Source organism: Coloeus monedula (assembly GCF_965178545.1).
Source record: "Coloeus monedula genome assembly, chromosome: 22".
Taxonomy (NCBI): Eukaryota; Metazoa; Chordata; class Aves; order Passeriformes; family Corvidae; genus Coloeus; species Coloeus monedula.
Genome location: NC_138802.1, coordinates 2446076 through 2472802, shown reverse-complemented (window position 1 = coordinate 2472802; position 26727 = coordinate 2446076). Strand labels below are relative to the sequence as shown.

Here is a 26727-nt window from a genome sequence, read left to right as displayed (position 1 = left end):
TGGGACAATCAGAGCAGCATAATTCAGGACAGTTGAGCAAACAGCACCTACCAAATTTAAACACAAACCTGAGCACTAAACACAGCAGAAGTGAGCAATTAAAATTCTCTGATGTACTTATAATTTATACCCTTCCCTTTCTGAATTTGAGATGAAAATCTGTAGATACATGACTGAAAATAAGGCAGTCACCCACAAGCAGGAGCTACTCAAGTGTGAAAGGAATGGTAGTGACAAGCATTGTAGTGGAGGCAAAGGAAAAAGGTGCAGCCTTGCTCAGAGGGGAATATCAGACCAACTACCAGTGCTCTGCAGAGTGCATCCTATTTATTTTAAACATGCCAGAAGCATTTTTAAAAGAAATGTCTTTAAGCCCTTTAGAATTGAAGCATATTCAGATTTTTCAGACTGCTTTAAGGGAATAACATTGTTGATGTGCAGAGATTGAGTCAGATGTTCCACAAAAGACCTGAAAAAAGAGTTTAAGTGCATGTTATTCTACTTGTATTTCCACAGGAGCTGTCTATAAATGATAAGGTATTATTTATATGAACCCTCTCTGAGAGCTGGGTAGTGAATGGATTACCAGACTGAACCAAGTTCCACAGCAGTAGCCTGAGGGTGACAAAGGGTGAGCATCCATTAGGGACAGCAGACAAGGCAATGGCAAAGCCACCATTTGTTGCAAGGACCATAGAAGTCAAACCCTCTGCTAAATCACTGTTATTCTAACAAATGGAAAGGAGAAAACAAAAATGTTAAAAGGTATCCTGGATCATGAGTGGAATGACAACAGCCGAACACAGAAGAAATATGAAAAAAAAAATCCAATAAAAATGCTTAAAAAAACATTATCAATGTCCAGAAAAAAACCACAGACTTTTGAAAAGGGCAGTAGAAAGCCCAGAAGAAATAATCAGCTATTTTACATAAATAATCAATTATTGTACATAAATATGAATTGTAAAAATATTTTTTTAAACATACCTCAGAGTCATCTTTAATGGTGTCATGTTTCCGGTTTGAAGGAATGTAGGGAACTAGAAAAGAAATCAAAGTAGTGTGGTTATAAAGGCCTTCATTGGAAATAATTTTAAAAATCAATAAACAGAAAGATATTTATGGTGGTTTATGGCCAGTTTGCTTCAACTATTACTGGACAGTTGACCAAATTTTTCTACTTTTATAAACAGGAAGAGGAAAAAACGAGGGAAAGAGAGATTCCAAAGTAACAATACTCACTTCCATCAGTGTCTTCTGAAGGGAGATCAGCCTCGTCGTTTTTGTCATCTAAGCGAGGTTCCTGGGAAGGCATGACCGAATCCTGGCAAACACACAGGTCACACAAACAAACCACACTGGGTATACAGCCCCCTCTGAGCACCCTGCCCTAAACTACAGCTCCATGAAAACCTCACATCTTTCAGAGTGAAAACTGGATTTTGGAGACCGTGTGTACAAATATTAACATTTTGTAATGCATGATAAAACCGGCCTACCAAAAACTAAATGCTACATCAGCCATTCTCTGCAGCTACAACAGATGCTTGGCTGTCTTCTAAAAGTAAGAGTGGTGTATTTTACAGCAAAGTTCAAACTTTTATTCTGTTTAAAGACCTCTGAGTGTTCCACATGGAGCTACAACAAAGTAAACACTTCAGCATATTACACACTCCCTTCAGAGCACTGGCATATTCTTTTCCTGCTTAATAAAACCACAAATTGCTGCTCATTATGCAAGGGTAGTGCATAAATTAGTATAGATCACAATACCAGATATTTTATATTGCATTTGGACACTGGTCTCATCCCCAAGACATGTAGGACTATTCCAGGCAGTACAACAACATGCAGAAATTAATTGGCAAAGAATTGGTAATGTCAAGGCAAGTCCCATGCAATATCACTGAAGAAAAATACTGGTTTAAGTTTTGAGTCAGACCAAACATGATACAACCACCACTGAAATACTGGGGATGAATACTGGAAAGGGCTAAAATTCAGATACCCAGAAGTTTGAATGTTTTGATTTTTAAAGCCGAGGAAGGACACCAGCATTGGCACTGGGATGAGGGTCACGGAGAGGAGGAGAACAGTACTGGAGAAACTGAGATGACAGGAACAGGAAAGCAATAAGCCTTTCTAAAAAGAGCAGTGCAGAAATCACATCAGTGCCTTAGTTCTTAAAACATTCCCACTGGCTAAAAGGAGTAACTTCTGAGATTGTCAGTGTCTAATGGAGAAGTCAAATTCAAGCTTGAGCACACTGAAGTCACATCACAAGCTTTCTTTTCTCATTTGTCTCTGCTCCCAATCCAAAGGCTTGTCCTCCACAGAAACAGAAACCCAGATGCTCCCAAGTGTTCCAAATCCACAGCCATGCACACATTTCGTTCCTTAGGACACATCTACCAAGAGCAGCACGGGCCCGAGTGGCACTGCTCAGCCCTGGCCAGAATGCACACTTACCATATGCCTTTTGCAGGTCAGTGGGACAAGGATGTGACAGCGTTTATGGACCAACAGCTTGCAGTTGATACACTTGTAGCCTTGCCTTGCGAGCCCCCATATCCTTTCACTGCACTGGCCACAGTACGCTCTCTGCAAGCCACAATGCACATTATCAGTCCCACGATCGTTCCCTGCTGGAAGTGAGCAGTTCTCTAGCAGCAAGAGCACATCCTAGCCACCTAACAGATGTTCAGTAATAATTTTAGAATATCCAGAATTATAATAATAGCTGAAGGTTACACTTCACACCCAGAATTCCGCTAAATGCAGCCCTGTTTAATGAATGTTAGGAAAACAAATACCTCAAGCATATGGGACCCATTACAGTGTGACATTAGCAAATCATTTTTAGAGAATAAGTCTATTTAGAAACTCAGGTTTTGACAGAGGTCACCCAAACAAAACTGCCAGAAGTCTGTACTACACAATTACGTATAAAAAGCACCCAAAGTGACTGTACTGGAGAACACTGGCACAAAATGTTAAGCAGACAACGTATAAAAAGTGTTCTGTATCTGCACCTATACATTTTAACAATGGTAGAAACCTTGCATAATTAAAATGCATCTGTCACATCTGATATCAAACCCCTGTGTTGCACAGAACATCAACTTTCACACATGTAACAAAAGAGCATGTAAATGAGTTAAACCAAAATGAGGGTAAATGAGGAAGCCAGACATCCTGCTGCTGACTTTAGCAGGAGAGGCTTTTAAATAATGTTCCAGTGTATGTTGCTATGGTCACTTTATCCACTCTACCCAAAGTGCCAAACAATCTGAGATTCTTACACACCAAAAAGTCACCCAGGCCCAGTGAACCCTCCTCACACTGCACAGGCTGCAATATAAAACTCACTCATTATTCCCTGGCTGCCAACGTTCTCCAGTAATTCCTGTAGCAGGCTGAGGTATTGCCCATCATCCTGCAGGCTGCAAGGAGCCCTGCTGCTCTCACCCCAGCTCAGACAGAACTCCCAAAGCCACTGTCCCAAAGCCACAGTGCCAGTCTGTTCCTCCCAGGCACTGCCCATTACACTGCGGTCCCTCAGATGCCCACACTGGTGAGTCACACACGCTCCTGGCCAACGGTGTTCAGCTCCTAAAAATCCCTGCCAGTAGTGCTGGAATAGTTAAAAACTAGTGACCAAAGAATGGAGCATTTCTTCACAAAAGCATTTTTATACTGCTCCTGTTGTATTTTGGTAGTTGTAGACAAGACTTAATTCCATCCCCACCTCATCTGTGCAGCCAGTCCTCCTCGATCAGGAGAAACCCAAACTGCACTGCCCAGAGGAAAGAAAAACAACCCAAAAACTGCCTGATGAGAGGAAGCCTGGGACATCTATTGCCACCTCTTCCAAAATTCCTGGCCCATCAGGCTTCCTTCAGTGCCCTTTTATAGGTTTTGCAGCAGTAGTATTAAGACTAAATAAAATCTGTCAGGCGCTGGAAGCAGGGACAGGTCCCAGATTCCATCAGAAATCCAGGTAACCCTTTCATACCTCTCCAAAACACATGCAGTCAAAGCCATATCAAAGAGTTGACCTTTATGTTATGTTCAACAAGATTAAAGTTTAAATTTTTGCATGTGTTCATTTATCTGAATGATCTGAAAAACTTGCAAAAGGTTACTTTGAAATAGGAATGAATTCTTAAGGCAGTACTCCGGTCTTAAAAATTCAATCAACACTAAAATCCGGTATCAAATTCAGTAATACAGATATGACCATAATTTCTCATTAATTTATCCATTTTAATGTCACATTTTACAGTTTATGTCAACCTGCTTACTAACTTCAGTTGGATGTGGTTTGTGTTCTGGCTTTGTATGATGTCATTTGTATGCAGGTATAAAAGCAGTCTTGTTTAGGATTGTGACATCCTAATGTGGGCATCCTAATAAGGTATCAAAATCTCTCTGTCTATATTCACTATTCACCTCATCGCAATTAAAACATTATTTAGAATATTATGGATTATTAATGTGGCAGTATGCATTCACAGGGTTTCAAAGAAATATGTTTTAACTACGTAACAAACACAAAAATACACTTTTATACTATAAATTCTAAAATTGAGCTGGTATAGCATATTATACAAATCCATATGGTAATTCACAAATATGACATTTTTAATATATTTAGTGATAAAATGCTGAGTTTTAAGAGGCTTTTCCCTCTTTCAGTGCATTTTTGGGGTGAGGAATTTTAGGAAAAAATGCTAAATTCCATTTTTAGAAAAAGTGTCCCTGCTGAATGAAAGAGTTAACTCTTCTGAGGGCACTCAGTTTTGTGTGGAATTCCCCCAAGTACATTTGTATATATGCTGCAATATTTAGGCATAATGGGATAAGTGAAGGAGGGGTGTCAGCCTTAAAGCCACATTCACTTGCTTATGTGGATTAAACCAGACTCTCAAAATGCAGCTGTATTTTAGCTCAATAAAAAAATCTTCTTAAAATTCTTTGATTGTGTAGTACCCCAGATTCTAAACAGTTAAAGCTCACATCAGCAGCTGTAACTTTTAAGGATGGCAAACTGTTCTGAAGGCAAAAGATTTTGCTAACAAGCAATCCAAAAAATCACAGAAGGAGTGGAGAAGGGAGAAGCTGCTCCAAGGAGGTATCAGCTTAAATAGTCACAAACCCAGTTTTTTAGAGACTTTAAAAATAAATAATTCCCACCAATCCTGTATTAACTCAAATTAAAACACTGCCAAGTTTTTCCTGATCGTTATGACTCGAATAACACTGCAGAGACCAAAATGACACATCAACAAGCATCCTGCTTTTCCTTTCTTTCCAACACTCCAGCACAGAAAAAGCACAGACTGAGCCAAACAATGAGCACAGAACATGAGCAAACCCCAACGTTTCATGCAACAGTACTCACTCTGTTAAAACGTTTGGCTTGAAACAAATGCCCATTCACTCGGTACAGCTTCCTCCATCTTCGGGCTCCCCGGCGGTAGATGGATTCTAGGGAAGAAACCAGAAAGGTGTAAAGCAGCAGCATGGCAGCCCAGCAGCACCACACACAGCAGGGTAAGCAAGTTGTGATTCAGAACAATCTTGCTTTCCTAAATATCAACGCACAGCCACAATCGCTGGGGATTTGGATTTTTTTTAAGGCGGCCGTGAGTGACGGCTGGGGCAGGATGTGCTTTCACCACTGCCTCTCCCTTGCCTCCAGCCGTGTCTCTTTTCCCTCACATGATCATAATCCCGTTACAATTCCGTGCCTGCTCCGGCTCAGGTGAGAGGGACAGAGCTGTTAAAGGAACAGCTCCCTCGGGGAAATGGCGCTGCTGCTCTCGCCCTGTCACCTTCCATGGACACGCACAAAGGATGGCTGGTACTGATAGCGTGAGCCGTGTTTGGTACTGATAACACCTCACACATGCAACACTGAACATGTTAGAAGTCTCAAGAGTTACATTATTTGACTTCATTTTTACCTTAACAGTAAACATTACCCAAAATATTTCTTCTGTTTGGGCAGTTCAAGTGCAGGTCCACAATTATTTTTAATATATTCTAAACATAACAAGAAATCATTTAAATCTGTTTAAGCCAAACCCAGCATGTACTCCAAGTTACTTTTGTTGTTGCTGTATACATACAGATGAGCAGTTTCTGTGTGACTGGCTAATTAGAGTTTTATATTTAATACTAAATGTTGTGCCACAGGGGTCCCTTTTAGAATTGCTCACAGGTGTAAGGGTGACACAGCCAAGCCCTGCACACAACCAGCGTCAGCAGCCTCCCACAGCTGATACAGGTGGACACTGTGGGGTGTAGGGAGGTATAGAGACTCTGACAGACCTGATTTATAATTGACACTTTGTCAGAATGAAGCAGACTGTACATTTATAATCCTCAGAAATTAATGCAAAGCATCTTACATTTTCATCTTTAATGTTACTATCAACTTTCAAACATCCACACTTTATCAAAGATGAAGATTTTTTAATAGAAAAGCACACAGGTATTTTCTGTGTCAAATGATAATGCAAGTGGTAAAAAGTTTCTTTGTCAAGAAATTATTTTAACATTATATTGAGCAAGCCAAAACTCACAGGCTACTGACACGCAATGTGTGAACACTGGCTGCAATATTGGATCTGATTTTAGATACTCTATTTTTGTCCTTCCAAAGGAAGCATTGAAGTTTCTGTGATTCCACATACCTACAGTGCCAAATCCCCAAACATTCATACCTACTCTATTTGCATGTGCAAATGTTTACTGTGCAAGCATTTGAAACAGATACTGCACTATTACGCTAATTGTTAACAATTTGGAAAAAGAAAACCCACCAGCTTCTCAAAGCAGCTAAAAGACTGCACACCAAAAGTGGCAAAGATACAGTTTCTAGAACAGAGGTGTAGACTGGATATGGTCATTTGACTCAAACACCACTTCAAAATCTGACAAATATCAACTTTAAAGCAAACTTTTCTTGCAAAGAAAATTGAAATGAGAACCTGGCAAAATTACTGCAAAGTTTTTAACTAAAATATGCTCAAACACAAACACCAATGAAGAACCCTTCCACCATTTCTAGGGTGACTTTTCACCAAGAGGAAAAAAATCTCCACAAGGATTTTTTTTTCCAAAATAGTTAATTAATTCATGAGACAAAGCACCATATGGAGACAACGTAATACATCTGTGATCTGAACATTAGCTTATCACTGACATGAGGAATATTAAGTGAATGATAAGTTAACGAGCAGCTTGCACTGATGAAGTCTGTAAATAGAGGAGCAAGTCACCTCCCTAATTAATGATAAATATTAAATCAAAGGCAGGATTTTATATCATGTACTTGTGAAGCAACAGTCTAACAAAATCTGAGCTTAATATAGACTAACTTTAAAAAGTAGGAACCCCTACAATTTACCCCTGGGACTGCCAGTGGCTCAGCACAGGGGCTGAGGCAAATCAATTCCCTGGCTCCAAAAGGGGCCAAGGTAAAAAATGAGAAAACACCGATCCCTGCAAGACACACCTTTATAGCACACGTTCTATTATTATTACACATTAAGATTAAATTGCTATGACAGAATAAAACACTCTTGTTCACTGAGGATCCAAAACTAGGACAAGTGGCTGATGCACCACACGGTTGGGCTGCCAGAGACCTCAACCCCTGGAAAACTGATCAGGCAGGAACATTATGGAAGGGGACATCCTTCCCAGAAACTCTCCCAAGGAAAATGACAGGCTATAAAAAGCAGTTTGTGTTTTCAAGATCATTGTTATTTTGAAGCATTATCAGCTACAAGTCCTAACTAGAGCTCTACTAGATCAAAGAAACCACCTTGAACAATAATCAGATTCATAAAATGGCAGTAAGTGCATACCTTGAATTAAGAAACAATTTATTGTCAGTGTTGTGTGAACAAAGCTCTAATCTGACTTTGCATCTCATCCCTACACTTCACACGGCAAAATGAACCCAAACAAAATTTTCAGGTACATGTTTCTAGAGCATTTCAGAATAAAACAAGGAATGGATTCCATGATTCCTGATAACCAAGAACTAAAACAAATTTTTACAGGATTGGTACCAGCTACCTAGAAAGAGGAATGCCACCACAAAAGTCTGACTACTTAATTACTGAGCTTAATGAAAAGGGCTACTTTTTCATTTATTTCACAGTACACATCAGTTAACTCATTAAGGAGTTTGAGTTGGCTGCTTTAGGCTGAAGGAGATGATCTATCCCTAATTAAACAAAGTAATCTTTTCTTTATGATTAATATTTAACACAAGACATTGCCTAATTAAAAAAAATATTTTGAACCCTTATTTTGTATCTGAACAGGTTTAGAGAAAAAAAATCAAAATATATTTTAAGCTCTTAGCAGGGATAACAATTTTTAATTGGGGAACACAAATACATATTTTAAATACTATGAAGGTACAGAACTTTATCCACTTCCAAGATTGGAAAACTGAAAAAAAAAAAAAAACCCCACAGGCTTTTTCAGAGTAAGAGTTCAAGGGAAATAAAAATACTCAAATCAAAATAAAATTAACCAGCTGCCTCTACCTAAAAAGCAGTGGGGAACAACTGGCTGTTGCTGCTGTGCAATTCTTCCCTCTGTTGTCAAACTGTGCAACTACATCACTAACAGTGATGCACAGGAAACCCTGGAAATAGATTTAATATTGCCTTTCCAATGACATTTTCTAGGGCTGGGTTGGGGTTATTTTCCTCATCTTTTAAAAAATATTGAAGAAAAAAGTTCTAAGGAACAACATGAACACACAAATAAAATTTAACTGTGGATATAAATGGACAAGCAACGTCCACTGTTCAGTGTTAATTCCAAATGAACTTATCTACAGAAGATACCCCCCAATTCCATAATGACGTCTGCAGAACTTCACAGAAAGGATGGGAACCTTGCCTTGAAAAATGCAACTTGGAAAAGCAGGGACAGATAGAAGAAGCACAATTATTTTCCAAATGACAACACAGTTGGTTTACACCAATGAGTGGCAGTAAGATGGCCACAAAAATTATTCCCTCTTCATCTGGATTTCCAAATGCAATTCCGAAGTCGGCTTTTATGCGATCCAATTCTAATGAAATCTGTTCCTATCCTGAGCACAGAGGTAATTTGCTATTGCTGCAAATCACTTCTCAGAGATTAATACAACTTGTTTACAGGCCAATTACCCGGCCTGCCAGCTGGACACTACCAGAATGCCCAGTTTTTGTTTTGTTCTTTTAATGTTGTGCTGAGCACACAAGTGAGCATTCTTTCAAAACCAACTCATGAATTACAAGGGGGAAATTGATACTGGCATTTCAGATAGAGTGGACTTGATCAAGAAATTGCATATCAAGGTAGAACACATTTTTAAGGACACTAAATTCCAAAGTACACTTTGATAGTACATTGCCTGACATCTGTTATTTAATTTCCTACAAATAGTTACATTGAAACAATTTACATGCTTCAGAAAGCAATTTTAAGACATACATTGGATGTTATCTGGCCCTTCTTTTTATTATGAATAAGCTGCTATGTACAATTGAAGTTGGAAAATGAAAAGAGTATCCTTAACAAGATGGAGGTATTAAGTGCTTTGACCTCTTGCAGTTATTGCAAAATATTAAATGGCCAGAAGATAGCTTTTTAAAATTTAATTTAAGGCTGATTAGCACTTGGGAAACCATCTACCCATCCTTTTCTTTTCCAACAGACACTAAAATTAACTACAAAGTCAGAGCAACCTCTGTGAAGAAAAGGCACAGTTAAGACAGCAACAATGACCGAGGAAATGTAGGATCAGTGGAGAACCAACAAGGAAACAAATGTCCCACAGACCAGCACTATCTACCCAGCATTTATTGCAGCACAGCTGGGTGAATATCCCTCTCCACTGCCTTAGAAGGGGCAGCTGAGTCCCACACCTGCACTGCACACACACACACCCAGTGCTCCCTCATGCCTGAGCTCTTGGATGCTCACCTTCAAATCCTGCTGCCAAAATGGCTCCGTGGCACTGCAAGGTGACAAAGTCACATCTCCAAAGACAATGCCACAAATAAAACAGCACTAACAGCTCATTTAGAGCGAGTCTCTGACTCGTAAGTCTGTGATTTAATGTGCAATTTATCAGATGTACTTGAAAACAACAAAGTATACCAAGTGTTACTCAAGAAATCATCACTAAGTCCAGTCAGTGGCTGCAGCGACCATATCCTGGTTCTGAGCATTTCTGGGCACATCAGTGACCACAACTTGCTGATGTCCTTCCCTCCTCAGACTCTTGTGCTGACACATCTGCTGTTTGCAAGGCTGTCCCAGACACAGGGTAAAATGCTGCTCTAATTTGAAAGAACGTTATGAAAGGGCCACAAGAGAGCTGGTGGTGGATCCTTGCTTCTGAAGGTGATTAACGTTTTTGTTTAGGAAAGAAAAAAGGTTCATATTTTTCCTTTTCTAACTGGGCCCTCTACGCAATTTTCAATTCACACACACCCCTTCATGATGTGCAGTTGGCTCCTCTGGGTACAAAGACAGTGGTCACATGAATCCCAAAACCAAACTTGCATTGCATGGTTAATAGTAAGTCCAAAGGCTTCTTATGATGATTGCATCATTTATTCTCCCAAAATAAAAATCACTTCCATTAAAATATTTACTACAATGAAAAGTGAATTTAATGTTCTATTAGCATCATTTAAAAGCTGCATTAAAATGTTTGATCAAGCTGGAATAGTACTGAGCCAGTACTTATTTAAATGATTTAATTCTTTAATTTAGCTAACTTAGGACTGAAGTAGACCAAAATGAAGTTCTGAACATAATATGCAATCTGTAGCATCTGCATCCACTTTCAGACCACTGTTTTGTTCTTAAACAAACCTCTACTCTCAGTACATGCATGGAACAATACTTTCTATTATAAATAAAAGCCTGATAACAGAAAGTCTCTGTCTTGTGTACACCCTGGAGTCACTGAAGAAAGCTCCCAAAAAAGTCAGGATCAACCCAATGACATTTGCTGCAGGAATTTGGTTCTGCTGTACCTCATCAGCAGCCTGCATGATTTAAGACTTGCTGGGAATCTTACCCTAGACCTGACAGCACACATTTTCTAGAAAATTTTCATCCTTTGATAACATGTAATTCATATAATTGAAAGCAGGGAGAAGTCCAGTTCTCGTGACTGAGAGCAATCAGAAGGAACCAAATCCAGATTGTTCAAGTATCATCAGTTAAAACTTGGTCAGATCTAGTTTTCACCTAGTCCTATTTTTTTATCTTATAAAGCAAATTATGAAATGTCTATTGAAAAGGTCAAAGGAAAAACAAAAAGCTAACTACTGACAAATCACTGAGAAAACATTTTAGAAGACTTTGTTGTAAGAGTCCCATTTTCCCAGGGCTTCTTGTCCTTTAGAAAATGGTAAACTAATTTCTCTTATCCTATGCCAAACATGATTTTTAAACTAATTTTAGCATATTGCATCAATGTCTTTGTCCAAGTTGAAGTCCTGGTCTTCTCTCCTTGCATTGAAACATTCCACTGGCTGTGGCCTGTCCCGTACACCCAATTTCCCCCTCATTTCACAGTTACCTGGGCAATTCTACTTGTATTGCAAAGTGCTATTGCACATGAAGCTGATCATCACAGAACTACCAAAAGTTTCCAGAACATGTGCTTGGAATGAAACTGAAATTAAGGTTAGGTAACTTTTTATCAGAGTTGACAAAGTAAAGAACAGGGAGTCTTGTGCCAGTCACAGGGCTTCTGTACTGCTTTGCTGAAGAGCACTAGATGAGAACCTAAATTATTGGAAGAAGCATAGAACAGCATTATTAGTAGTAGTAACTTATTGTAAAAGTAAAAGCCATACTAAAATCCTACAGTATTGCCTTCAAATAGTTTCTGGTTTCCTTTTAAACATGTCCCCAGCTGGCAATTCAAGGACAAGCCCTAACAGATGCAGAAGAAATAGCAATGGAACTCGAGTTACAAATGAGGCACTTTCTGGTCAATATTGAGAAGATCAGTTTGTCCTTTTTTCCACTCCCCAAGGCAGCACCTTCCCCATGTGGTTTCAGGATGAACTGCACAGTCTGCTCACCCCTTCTCTCCATGACTTATCAGGGCTCTCCTGTGCCTCTCCTGGGAGCCACCCTGTCAGCAAGCCTCAAGTCAGCTGCTTTTTGCTTTATTTACCACCCAGATTTGTACTACTGCAAGCCCTCAGTGGCTACAACAACTGCTATCACAGTCTCCCAAGGTTTGCTCCTGGTGCTCTCCATTCCAAATGAGCAGCAGCTGGAATCTCACACACACTCTGGTTTCTCACAGAGCAACTCCAAAATCCAGGAGACGAATGCTGAAGAGCCCATTTACCTGCCCTGCAGGCCTCTGCTGTTAATTCTGTGGCTCAGTTCAACATAAAAAACCATAACTTGCATAGAGCAACTAATTTCCAAAAGTATTACACAGAACCCAAGTATAATAATATATAATTAACTATGACCATATAAATGAGGAGGTTACATATTAAACAGCTCTTCCAAGCTACTGAAACACACAGGCCTAACTGAGGTTTAACAGGCCCACAGGTGTTCACTAATTCCAGCAAAACCAAAAAGCTTCATCACCTCCTTGCCCATTTGGTTACCCAAGTGCTGGAATATCAAGAGTGGATTTACCACCTTATAAGAAGATATGAGACATAACACAGGGAGAGGAACTAGACATTACATCAAGGAGAAGCTTTCTGAAACTAGCTGACATCCTTTCTGCATTTAATATACTACATTCTGAGTAACAGTTAGGAGAACGGGGAAGCGGAATAAATAAAAAAAGAACACAGATTATTTGCTATGACACCTTAAAAACAAGCTCAAGCATTCCTTAGTCCATTGTATTCTTAGGCTATAGTTTATAAATTGGAATACAAACATCTGCTAAGACACCCAGTACCTTTAAATAAGGGCAGATTTCAAATCCCACAATCAGACTTGTGCTTTATAATTTTACGCCTCAATTATAAAAAGGGAGGTCCAGCCCTTTATTTTTCACTGGACATTACATAGCTAAGAAAACTGTTGAAATTATTTTAGAATTAAAAATCATGAAATGATTATAAGCAAACCAGACCTTTAACTACAAATCTGTTCTCAGTAACTTATGCTGCCTCACAATCTGTCTCTTTTTCAAATATGTCACGTATGACACAAATGTGGTGCAGTTAAGACAGAGGAAGAGATTTCAGGTATTCTTGAGAAACTATGACACAGCTATTTTCAAATACTAAACAAGAATATCTTACATTAAAATAGTACAGTCCACCCCTCCCCCTCAGTTCAATTACTAAAAACCAGGAGAGGGTTACTAGCAGTTTCAAAATTGCCTAATTATCCAGTGCAATCCAATCTACATCTTCAGAACAGTCTCTGTGGTGGCAATAGTTCCTTTCTTCATTGGGGGATTAAATTGGTTCACGTGCTCTGAATAACCTAATCACTGCTGCCAATACAGTAACAAATGAAGGGAAAAACCTGCCTTATGAGCTAGAAAAATATTTACAGGCCACACTACTCCAGCAAGAAGCCTTTTAGAGCTATTTCATAGTATCAGGCAGAACATAAAGCAAAATCAAATATCTATACCTAAAATAAAAAGCTCATGACAACAATTAGGTTACTAAGATACCTTTACTCAAGCCTATGATGAAATTTTCAAGAAAGATGGCTTGGGGGGAAAATGAAGCCCAAACACCTAATGCTAAAATACTGAGCAGATAAACAAAGAGCATAGGAGACATGCACAACACAGTGTAATCATTACCAAAAAACAAGGCAGCAAAATCAGCCAAAAATATTAGAGAATGAAAACTATCACACTAATGTCATAATTATTAAAACATTAAAAACATATTCATTCCTTTTTGTTAATTAATTTAAAGGTTTCCTAGTCTGCATTCTTCTATTTAATGAAGCCAACAGCAAAACAACCCTAAAATTTGCTGGCACTAGCTACCCAAATCCAACATGAATTTTAATATTAAATACACAGATCTATTTGTTAAGCAGAAGTGAACTAGCACAGTTTGTTCTGACAATATTAGAAACTAAGTAACCCTTAATTCAAAACAAGTATTTCACAATTTAAAAACAGCCATCTATAACAATCCACTAAGCAGAATTCAACAAATAGGCCTCAGAAAAGGATGCTCCTAAATGGTTAGTCTTTAGATCAGCAATCCTACAATAAACAGGCCCTGAGCACATACCGTCAGGGTTTTTGGGATACATTTCTTTCATTAATCTCCAATATTAGCAGCAGCAGCATCACTCACTCTTCCGTTCCTTTCCTCCTAAAATACATTCCCCAGGAGTCCTTTCAATGCAATTTTATCAGCATTTCCAGGAGGTCTCTCAGCCACATCCCTACGCACAGAGGCAGCGGCAATCTCTGCATTTGTAACAATCCATGGCTGCAAAGGAGGGTGGCAGGCACAGCGACTGTACCATAACCAAAATGCTGAGTTCTCTTCTCTCCTGCAGCACACGTACACACAGCCCGCGTCAGTGCCCGCCGCTCACAACAGCAACCACAATGATGACACAAAATCTACAGAAAAAGCATGCATTACTCACTGGGTTTTATTCTTTAGCCTCTTCAGCATGTAATTCTTTACAATGTAGTAGGTATGAAATGAAACATTTTCTCTTTATTCCACAGATGCCGCTGTGTGAATACCATTAGACACCAAGGACAATAGGCAGGATCAGCTCGAACATTAAGAGCAAATATTTAATGGAAGACTGGTTACTCCCGTCTCTCCCTTTCACATCTCTGCCTCATGTATCCAGGCACGGGTGGTACTGGCTCCCTTGAGAGGCTGTAGCTAGCAGCTGAGGCACAACTAAAACATGGCATGGATGTCAAGGAGCTGATGTCACCAAAACAAGTATTTCTCTGATAAACCCGGCAATTCCGTTAGGGAAGTCCTACAAATCGATGGAAATTGTTCAGCTGGACGTGCTGTGTTACACAATGCACTGCAGCACCAAGAGTGATAAATCAGATCAAGATCTGTCAGCATAAATAAGCTGAGACTTCAATAACTAAGTTAAAAACTGCCAATCAGCTGCTGGGATCCACACGCACTATCAGGAGCGCTGGCACTTCGGGGCACAGGAGAGAACACACCAAACACCTCTGAAACAACCTTGTTTCATTCAATTCTGAAAGAACAGCTCATCTACTGAAAAAATAAAAGTTAAATGCAAGACTGGTCTAGAAGTCTGCCATCTTTATCAGGAAACACTGATCAAGCACCCAAGGCTCCAGTCCAGCAGATGCTGGGAACGCCTCCGAGAGGTCACATTCAGTGTCTGGGAAGGGATGGGAGATGTTTCAGCCATGCTGTCAGCTCAGCCATACAGCAGCACTGCCAGCACAGGTTAGCTCAGGGAAAAGGGGCTGTTTGTACACCACAGCTGTGCACTCACGCTGGGAGCTGGGGCTGGCTCCAACAAAAAGCACAGAAATTCAGGAGCAAAGGAATACAGAGACAATACAAGTGCAGATGCTGGAGACTGCATATTTTGTCTCAGACAGCACCACATCAATATAAGAACAAAGGTTCTTCAAGCACAGAAATAACTTTCCTTAAGTCATGCAAAAAGAATTGAAATATTAGTTATGTGGTTTATTTCATTACTGGATTATAGGCTCTTATTTCAAGCTTTGCTGGCTGGTACAATCTCAAGACCATATCAATTTAATAAAGGTGAGGACAGATAGCAACTCTACCATTAAATTTCAACATAAATGCAAACCCTTCAGTCTGTATTCCTCCACTCTTCTTCCAAAGTATTATTGTTCTGAAGGAGCTGGAAAGAAAAACCCTACAATCCTACAGAAATACAGATTTGCACTTCAGAAGATCACAAACTATTGGAAAGAGCCACTCCATGACCTAACATGGACACATCTGAGCAAGAGATTGGAAATGCAATTATTTCACAATTGAATAGTTTTATTTAAAAACTCCGTTTCAAACTGTCTGTAGTTCTGCAACAAACCAGCAATCCACGCTTAGAACTGCTATTTAAGTAGAAGCTCATTTTGGATAGACCAACCAGTTCACTGTTTATTTGTCTCTGGAAAAATCCTGAGGCAAACTCATAAGCTCCTTTATAGTGTAAACATGATGCTCCAGAAAACATATACATATATTACATAATATTCTCACTTTTAAAAGGATTTTCTATGAACATAACTACAGTGTAAAGACACAAAATAAGAATTTGAAATATGATTAATAAATTCTGAAGCAAGGACAATATTTCAATCCTGACAAAATAAACAGTCCCTTAAATCAACTGTCTCACCAATACCAGTAACACTTCCATACAGTCCACGTGCAGTGCAGATGTTTGTCGTGGGCCTTTGGCTAACAAGCAACAGTACTGAATGTATTAGTCTATGCTAAGTTACCATTTAAATACAATTTAACAGCTCTACTGCAAAAAAAAGTTATACCTAGGCCACAAGACCCAATTTCCATGCAGACCTCACAGATGCAGAGAGGTAATGTGCTTCAAATTAATTCATGAAACCATGAGAAACCTGACCAGAGACCCCTTATCAAGCACACCCAACTAAACAGGCTTTTTAAACAATCTGAGTGTGATTCAACGTGACCTGTAAAACCATATAGGGAGAAATACCCTACAGACACAATAACCAGGTCATCTGAGCCACACTCAGCTGTGCTTTCTGTAGTTCGTCTCGTGGCTTGAGAAAACTAAAACTTCTAACAAATTAACACAAAAAACTTTCCTACTAGGATATCTACCCTTTTAATGAGTTCATTAAATTAAATGTCTCAGGGACAATTTTTTTAACTCTTCGAATCAGAGTAGAAGACAGTCTTTATCTGTTGTCCTTGTTCAGCAAATTACAGAAAATAATGTTGCACATTTACTTTTTTTTTCCCTTTCTAAAAGACAATTTTAATAACCTAGTCAACACAACAGCTTACCTGGGTTTCACATTTAACCTTTCATCTACTGTAGTTTAAATGTAGAAAATCATATTTGAACTTTTAACTTTTTGGTATTTGTTTCACCTCTCTCCATCTTCATAGAAGTTCTCAATAGAGCAATTACTAGTATATTAGTATTATTTCTCTGATTAAAAATATTATTCACAACTATTATCACTGCACTACTCATCTTTAGCCAGTCTGTGTCAGTGTAAATCCTGATCAACTTTTCTCCTAGTATGCATTACTTGCTTTTATCAGCAATTAATTTTATCTCCTCTTATATTTCTCAAAGAGAAGAGCAAAGGTCCTCGAAATTCTTCAGTCAGGTTTTCTTTATACTCCTGTGAGCAGCCAAGCATCATCTGGTACCTTTGGCACCCAATTATTCCCATTCTTTTCCTTAACATTTACCAAGATATGAACTAATGTCCTGATGCCATCCCTCTGTAATGAAAACTGACTATACAGCTATTTAATCCTTTTATCCCTGTGCAGTTCAGGCCATTGAAATACACGTAAACCATATCAATTATGTGTCCTTCCTCTGGGGGTTTATCTACCTCTCACAGGATTATTTTTATAGAGATTAATAACCTTTTTATTAAAATGGCTGTATCTCCCTCTTCAGTACATAATTTCTTTTCCCTCAAAGTTACAAAGCCAAAAGAACCACAAAAAAAGCAAAGGCCTACGTTATATGCATCTAAAATCCTGTTGTCTCTTCCTCCCAATATATCAACTACAAAAACCAGCATTAATCCTCAGAAACATTAAAACACTGCTCCAACATTGATTTATGCAATATCTCTGTTGCAAAATATTTTACATTTTGTCATTCTTTTAAGAAAAAAACCCAGATATACACGCACGTAGCACCAGATTATGAAAATCTTTTAATTTATTTCTTTTCCATGTAACCAAAAAGAAATTTAGCTAGAATTTGGTAACATTTTAGTACTCACGATCTTCTCCTGGACAAGGCATGCCGGGTTTCTCTGGAGTACTTGGGAAAACTAAAACAAAAACATTAGATTTTTAAGATAAAAGATTCTCAGTAGTAGTTTTTCCTTAATTCTTGAGTATATTTACACACAGAGTTTTTGGAAGCCTTTAAGTAATTCTACATGAGAAATGATGCAATCAAAATTTGGTTCCAGACTGGCAGGAGCTTATACTGGAGCAAAGCACTAACAAATCTGTGCAGAACTCAAAGCCGCCTGCACAGTTTCAGCTCTGGGCTCCAGTTCCTTCTTCAGCATCAAACTACAGGGCAGCAGCTACACAAAGAAGGATACTTGACAGGCAAGGGAGTCACTCCAACCTCACACTTAAGCAGCTGTTGGGATTATCAGACACACAGGGGTTCCTGAACTGTGCAATACTTGCCATGAATAATCAGCCCTTCGCCTCTGTTCTGACAATACAAACGGAAGGCTTCCTCCAGCTCCATCTGAGATGAGATGGTACAGGGGTCACCTAACAAAAAAAAGCAACACACAGGCAAATTTACCCCTGAAGAATTCAGTGGAGAATTTCAACTAGTAAAAAATGTACCAGCTTCAAGTATTGCCTTTCTTTCAACCACTTGATATTAAGTGGGCATTTTGATCAAAGCCAAAATGGAGCAACACAATTATTCCTTCCGATTTTACCAAAATTTAGTAGACAGAACTATCCTATAGGATAACAAAAAAATAAGTGAATAGATATGCTTAAAGATCCCCCCCATTTTCTTGTTGTCTGCTTGCAGTCACATTATCAGCATTACCTTGGAAGGGTTATTTTTGTTAAAACTGGATAATTAATCCATAAATCCACTTAACCAGACACACGTAAAGTACAGTACGTCACCATGCACTGAGAGCATGCAAAGAAGCAAGGGTGTCACTCTGAACCCCTGTCCCCTTGTGGAACAGCCACTTCCTGCAGCACACCTTGGGTGACACGTGACCTTATGATATCCAGGCCAAGTGATGACACCAGTGTCAAGCCACATATTAAACTTTAATTCCTTATTTTCAAAAAAGGTTCTTCTTTTGTAAAATGATGAATCCAGGGCCCAGCTATCCCTCTTTGAAGGCCACTGCTGTTGATGATTTATAAATGCAGCAATAATACAACATGAAAGACAAAATAATTATTTGTACTGCAAATCAACAATCCATATTCCTAATAAGTTTATGGGATTTTATCATGAGTGAGTTATTCATAGTTCAAACCTTTTGTATCTTGTCAAAAACAAAGATACACTATAAAAGCCCAACAGAAAATCTATTTTCTTCATCTGTTGGTACGTTTTGTTTATTCATTAAGCCATCGGCAATTGTTTGCTTTTAGTTAGTTCAAAGAGAACATCTGTTTGTGCAATCAGTCCAATGAACTTAAATTCCATGTGGCAGTTAAGTGGAAACACTCATATGCAGAAATAGGATAACTCACAAAACCCGGGAGGACTGAGGACAGCCAACACAGCAGATTGGCTGAAACTTAACAGCTCAGACCCAGGAATCAGAAAAAGGTTGTACAGGTATGCATTTAACCAGTGCATTTCCAAGAGGAAAACAGTTAGTAGAATGGAGAATAAATAAATTCGTTGTTTTAGTTTAAGTAAGCTTCAAAAAGCCAATGCAAAAGAGAGCCCAACCAAGAAACACTTAACAGGACTCGTGTCTTAGAATCCTCCAACTCGAAACTCATGGGGTTTTCTTCTTCCCTGCAATAATCTTCCTTTATTAGCAGGCATGCAGTTCAACCTGCTAAGCACCAGCAATGTAATTATCTTCCATGTCCTTCTGATCAGGTTACTTTTTATTACACCACCATTAAACTGAGGTTGGTACAGTTGCCTCTGTCCTTCTTGGTATTCAAAAGATAAAGAGTAAAATTTAAAAATCTTAATACTACTCCTTGGTGTCTTAAAAAGGGCTGAGTCGTCTTTGACTTCCAGCTACCTCCATCCAAGGTCATTACTTTGAAATTCCATTCACTCAAACAACACTATCAGCTAAGAGAGCTATTAGAAAAACCAAAACACACCATTACAAATGTTGGCCAAACCAGTTTAGTATTTGCCCACCTTTCTGCACTCAGTTCTAGTTCTGCAGCCATGGCTTTGACATGCTGCAGAGGGGTTGTACAAAGCCTCATTTCTACAGAAGTGAATTCAAGTGCTACTGCAACCAACCCTGATGTCTTGAGCCTCATTTCTCCAAGCTTCCTGCTCTATGACAGTTCTGTAGCTAGGTACTTAGAAACAAAAAACTCCACAGTGTGACATTTGTTTATACACGTTCCTCAATGCCCCTTCTCTGTACCACAGTGAACAACAAATCCTAAGAAGTGTTTTAGTCCAATACCTTCATCATCAATCCACTTGAGGGTAATTGGCTGTTCCTGCTGCAAGTTACACATCTCGTGCACTTCATCACAAAGTTCAGCATAGCTCATTGATGCATCCAAATTTGTTATCAGGATGTGCCTGCAGAAGATGAAAACATCAGGTTTTATCAGAAAACACCTGCACATTCCATGCATATACTTGGTTCCATCTATGGACACAAAGCTGCAGAATCATACAGAATGAGCACTCCTCATAGAAAATGCTCCCACTGTACCAGCAGGATTACATGTCACAGTGCTTAAGTTAAATACTTCAGTATGGAGGAAATAAATGTGTTAATTACCCATCTTTAATGCGTGTTTACTTGGGTGAGCCAAGCTCCCTTATTATAATTATCAGTGTTTGAAGCGTTGTTTAAAAACAAACCAGAAGCTTTCATAATAATTAAATGTTTTTTATCCAGGTACTTCTTCCATCAGAAGATGGATAAAATCTCAATTATTGGAAAACCCTTTTAAACTGTAGGCTTTTCCTCACATCCTCTCTATTGTTAGAGATGAAGCTTTGATTGGGTGAATTCTTAAAAGAAGTAATTACAGGAAAATTCAGATAAAATCTTACTCAAATTCTGCATCTTGCACTCTACCTTTGTAGTGTTTAGAGAACATGACCCCAATACTGAACTCTCTATGTAAACTATACATTATCTCAGAAATTTGTGACAATAACTTTTGATATAATGAGAGTCCACAAGTCCTGTCAAAGCAGGTCAAATATTGAAGAAAGGAAAAAAGATTACACAAAACAAAATCTGATAATACAAACAAGAATTTCTACTATTTAAAAAATATTTTTCAAATAACTGACTCTGGGAAATCAACTAATAAACAAGTGCAAAAAGAAACAGGAGATGAACTTAAGTCATTTCACTGCCTTCAAAACCTTCCAGAGGACAATTAGAAAACAGTTTTGTAGTTAATGGCTACTGGCATGTATAATTCTTTCCCCTCTTAGTTTAGCCCAGCAAACATATCAGGAGTTGTCCAACATGACTGAGATAATTTTCCTATTTCCATACTGTGGGGCAAGTCATTTTAGAAAAAATGTTATACAACATATTCTGCCTACTTGTGTTTTTCAGCCAGCAGTTGAATACTACTACACTAAAATAAGAAACTTGAATTCTACAACTTACATTTTAAATTATATGCATTAATGCATTGCCATTTTGCCTTTGCTGAGAAAAATTACTATAAGCAAAGCTCTAAAACAATCATCTTAAAGAACTGCACTGTTTCAAATTCAGATTAAAAGCACTGCTACCTGTTCAAGTGTATCTTTAATCTACACTTTGTAAAGCTCTCAAAGAACAGCAACTTAATAATTCTTCATAACATCAATAGCAAAAGAAGTACGTATGCTACTTGCTAACCTGTAAATCCATATCATCCACAACACTGAGAGCTGTCAGGTGAGGTTGAGTTTAAGAACATTTCCCTGTCAAAGAAGTCATGTTTTATGCATTTATGAACGTAAGAGACCAAACTAGTTCTCGCAGCAATGTTTGAGGGCTGGTGCAATGCCTTGCCCCAAGACAAGGTCACCAACAAACACAGCTCGTTATTTAATGCAGTGCCACCATGAGCCACTCATGAAATGAAGCAGCTGTAGATCTGTGGTAACCATGGACAATCACGCTTTCACAAGTATCTACATAATATTCAAGGACTGAAAATACACTGTAAGACAACATTCTAACTATGCACACTACAAACTCCAAATACAGCCAGAAACTACTAATCAACCTTGAATTGTTAAAAGGATTATAACAGATGTCATTCTACAGGTAAATTAACGAACTTCATAGCCATGATGTCCATGTTCCTTTGAGATTTACTGTATTTAATCTTAACCTCTCTGCAGCCACATCAGGCAATCAGGGCACAGGGAAGTGAAAGCCATTCCTTGTTTAACACTAAATAATCCCATAGCATGCTTTTTAAAAAAAAAATACTTGAAACTGGACACTACAGAGTAATATGAAGAGCTAATGACCAGTAAGTTCTGTATGAGCAGCTACAGCAAGAAAAGTCATTCCCACTGACAGATCAAACATGTCACCACTTAGAACCAAGATAACACACAGCAAACCAGGCTGCACCACTGCTCTGTTTCAGTGATTTCAAGTAACCAGGTATAAACTAGAGAGGCAACTTGTGTAATTCTTGTTTCATTATTGCAGTTACTTAGTTTTCTTTTGTAATCTATCTGGCAGTTCTTTCTACTGTGCTATGTTAGGAACTCCGTCACACCCAGAAACAGAAATACCTGAGATACTCAGCCTCCAGAGATACACTCAACATTCACATGTTTCAAACTTCCTCATGCTCAGATTTCTAACTGAGATTACAGTATGGCATCTGTACTATTATTTTAATTTTAGCAGCTACTTGAACAGGTTTGTCCCAAATTCTGAAGTTGCCCAGCATCAATGATTTCCTGAAGTCTGTCAAACTTGTTCAAAAGCTGAGCGTAGTACTGCAATGGAGATACTGAGATGATCAGTTATAGAGGCTATAACGCTAAAAAGAGTCAGTTTTAACGCACACAATTTGATCAGCAGAACAAAAACAAAATTCACAGAGTGTGGAACTCTTGTTTGTAAATTGACTTCTACAGACTTCACAGCTAATGCAAAAGACTGAATGTAGTGTTGCAGGAAAAACTACAGTAGTTTATTGTAAAACATGGTAATAATTACTTGACTTCTAACATTGACACAATTATTATCACCTCCCCCAATTCTGCACAGACAAGTTCCACAGACACACTCCTTTCACTTTATATCAGCACTACCTGCCAGCAAGGCACCCCAAATTATTTACACCCAGTTCTACTGGTGTTTATAGTGCCTTCCCTTAAATAGCTGAGGCAGCTCTCCTATTGCATTACCACATTAATTCATTTGCTCTAGAATTCTAAACTCAGGACCTCAAACTACACGGCACTGATAAGCAGATGAGTTTAAAAAGCAAGCATTTTGTTTTCAATAAAATTTGTGAAGTGACTTTCATAACTACATTCAAAACAGCATTTTTCTACACCATAATGTAAGAACAATCACAGTAGTAGCTACATTTACTTATTTAGCAGTAAAACTTCAGAAAAGATCACTCAAGTCACTTTGTAAATGCAAACAACTTCAGCCTAAATACTTCCAATCAAGTTTAAGGATCTACTTGGGCCAAATATTTAACTCCTCAAATGCCTTAAACTCAGGCCTTGAAGGAAGACAGGAGAAACCAAAGCAACATTATTTTACAAGGTCCTCAGAGTGGCAAACCAATTAGATTAAACATACCTGAAAATTCAGATTTCATGTTGCCGCAATAAAACCTTCCTGTTTCTACTGACAACTGAGTGAAGTCATAAAGGACCATGACATTTTGATTACAGACAGGATAAAATGTAATAAGTGCATCTGGATGCAGGAGATGGATCTAGACCTGGCTGTGACCATGGGAATCAATAATCCATCAACCCATAGTAACTGTGGGTTGTCAGTTACGCGCATTTTCTCCCCTTTTGAGAAAAGCATAAATTAACTCTTCTTCTTGATCAGCGTGCTGCAGGAGTCTGACTGGTATTTTAATAGCTCAGAAGTTCACCTGCCTGATCTGACATTAATTACAAATCCACCAAAGCCCTGGTTACTCTATCACTAGGTCAGACCATAAACTCCTGCTCAATATGCTTCAAAAATAGACAGGTCACAACACAGAGGAAAGGACACACTGACTTACCCACTGTAGTGTGTTTTTACTCTGATGAAGTCTTTGTTCAGATCAATTTTTGAGCCCATTCTGCTAGGCATGGTCTGTATTTAGCAGCTAAATAAAATTAGAAGTATGCAGAAATAAGTTGATTCAAGACAGATAACAGACTCTGAAGTGAAGAGTTTCACATGTGAAATGTGTTTCTGCTCCAGATGATTCTCAATCCAGCTGCCTCAATAAAAAAAAAAAAAACAGAATATTGATGAATATACACACACTGCTAAACAAATGAGTTGTATCAAATTTTAGAAAGACAAATAGCTTTACATGGAACAGCAAAAAATCAACAGGAAAATGTGTGAGACCATTGACCTGCACAGAAACTAAATAAGATTGGTTAAAAATACCCTGTCCAATTTAGCTTTACAGAAATATCCCAAGCATTTGAGAATGTTTTCTTAAAAAATCATCCAACAGCTCCCTCTTGGCTGAAAATACTCCACTGAAGTTTTTACTTACTCATCAACACAGCATCTTACTCCTTTCTCCCAAAGAATCGAGTAACTAAAAATAGTTTTTATGTATATAAAACACTAAAGTCAATTACTATCGGTTACACATTTACGCAAGAGAAGCAGAAGAGGAACTCCACGAGGCAATTTAGCATACCTTTATGATTGGAGGCTGACAAACATCCTGTTTATTCCAAATTACCACCTCACATATGAATGCATGTATCCAGACACCTCCCTAACCCCGCTGTCCGGGCAAGCCGGACCACAAGTACCGGGGCAGCGGAGACCCCAGAACTCTCGACCCGACCCTTCCGGGGGGCTCAGGGGAACACGCGGCCCCTCCGGCTCACCCGGGGTCCCCCCTCAGTCCCGGCCTGCGGGGAGCGGCCGGGACGCGACACCGTCACTCGGGACGAGGTGGCGCCGGCACTTCCCCGGACGGAGCGGGCTCTGCCCAGCCTCCCCACCGGGACCGTCCGGACTCCTACCTGCTCCGACCGCGGCCCCGCTCCACACAGCGGGGCCCCGCGGCGACCAGGGGCCGCTCTCTGCGCCGTGCTCGGCTACACCTCCGCGGCCTCAAGTTGCTCAAAGTCCCGCAAGGAAGTTTCGCAGCGGACTTTGCCTCGCTGCCGGCGGTGCCCTGGCGGGGAGCAGCGACAGCAGGCGGCGGAAGAGCCGCGGTGTCCCTCAGGTACCCCCTCAAGTCCCGCCTCAGGTGCCCCTGGCGCCCCTCAGCCGCGGTCCCGGCTCAGCGCCCCGCGCCCGCGGCAACATGGCGGCCTGAGGGCGGGAGCCGCAGCCAATGGGGAGCCAATCCGCACCCGGATCCCGCCCACCCGCCGCCAATCGCAGCGCGGAAACCGTTACCTGGGGAGCCGGAGCGTCCCGGCCAACCAGAGTGAGCGGGGGGGCGGCGGGGAACACCTGCAGCCAATGGGAGCGCGGCTCGGCGGGGAGGGGCGGCTGAGGGAGCGGGGAGGGGCGCAGGTGTGAGGGGAGAGTGCTGAGGGGAGAGTGCTGAAGCGACAGGTGTGAGGGGAGAGTGCTGAGGGGAGAGGTGTGAGGGGACCGTGCTGAGGGGACAGGTGTGAGGGGATAGGTGTGAGGGGATAGGGGACGTGTAAGGGAGGACAGGTGTGAGGGGACCGTGCTGAGGGGACACGTGTGAGAGGACAGGGAACGTGTAAGGGAGGACCGTGCTGAGGGGACCGTGCTGAGGGAACAGTTGTGAGGAGATAGGGGACGTGTAAGGGAGGACAGGTGTGAGGGGACCGTGCTCAGGGGCCGTGCTGAGGGGACAGGTGTGAGGGGATAGGAGACGTGTAAGGGAGGACAGGTGAGAGGGGACAGGTGTGAGGGGCCGTGCTGAGGGGACAGGGAACATGTAAGGGAGGACAGGTGTGAATGGACTGCCGTGAGAGAAGACTGGTGTGAGGAGATAGGGGACAGGTGTGACAGGAGACTGATGTAACGATCCCCATCGTTGGGAGGGGACAGGGGACAGGTGCTGAAGGGACGAGTGTGAGGAGACAGATATGAGAGGGGATTGGTGTGAAGGAACAGGGGACAGTGCTGAGCAGATGGGACAGGTGAGGGGACGGGGGACAGTGCTGAGAGCACAGGGGACAGGTGGACAGGGGATAGTGTGAGGGGACAGAGTTGGGGGAGACAATGCTGATAGGACAGCGGGTATGTTCTGAGGGGAGAGGTGCTGAGGGGACAGAGGACAGGTTCTGAAGGGACGGGTGTGAGGGGACAGGCCCTGTCTGCCTCCCCCAGAGCTGCTTCCTGGGAAATCTCAGCAGAAAACCCCAGCAGTGATGTCCCGTGAGTGTCAATCCAGCCTCCAGCCTGGGGAGGGACCACTCAAAGTGGCTAAAGCAGGAAAATCACAGCTGAGATAGTAAAGAGGGAATAATATCAGACTGGCCAGACCAGAGAGAAAAATAATATGTCAGTGGTGGAGCAACCAGAGTTCCACAAGAGCCAGTCTGTGACATGGTTAATGGCTTTTGCTTTGTAAAGTT

General features: G+C 40.3%; 1 protein-coding gene across 4 annotated transcripts in view; it reads right to left on the bottom strand.

The window, feature by feature from the left end:
• The window catches only part of PRKCZ (protein kinase C zeta), a 40513-nt gene extending 15072 nt beyond the window's left edge, over positions 1–25441 (bottom strand). For 2 of the 4 annotated variants that reach the window (XM_082295719.1, XM_082295721.1), the window contains exons 1-9: positions 25186–25441; positions 24210–24410; positions 20423–20544; positions 18453–18542; positions 18029–18079; positions 5405–5490; positions 2470–2601; positions 1243–1324; positions 988–1040 (exon numbers count right to left, since the gene is read on the bottom strand). In XM_082295719.1, the coding sequence (XP_082151845.1) occupies positions 988–1040; positions 1243–1324; positions 2470–2601; positions 5405–5490; positions 18029–18079; positions 18453–18542; positions 20423–20544; positions 24210–24280 (687 nt within the window). In that variant the 5' untranslated portion in view covers positions 24281–24410; positions 25186–25441. Of the gene's footprint in view, positions 1–987; positions 1041–1242; positions 1325–2469; positions 2602–5404; positions 5491–5607; positions 5749–18028; positions 18080–18452; positions 18543–20422; positions 20545–24209; positions 24415–25185 lie in introns of those variants that run through there. The other 2 variants (XM_082295720.1, XM_082295722.1) reach the window with 2 other exon arrangements.
• Between the last annotated feature and the right edge of the window lie 1286 nt (positions 25442–26727).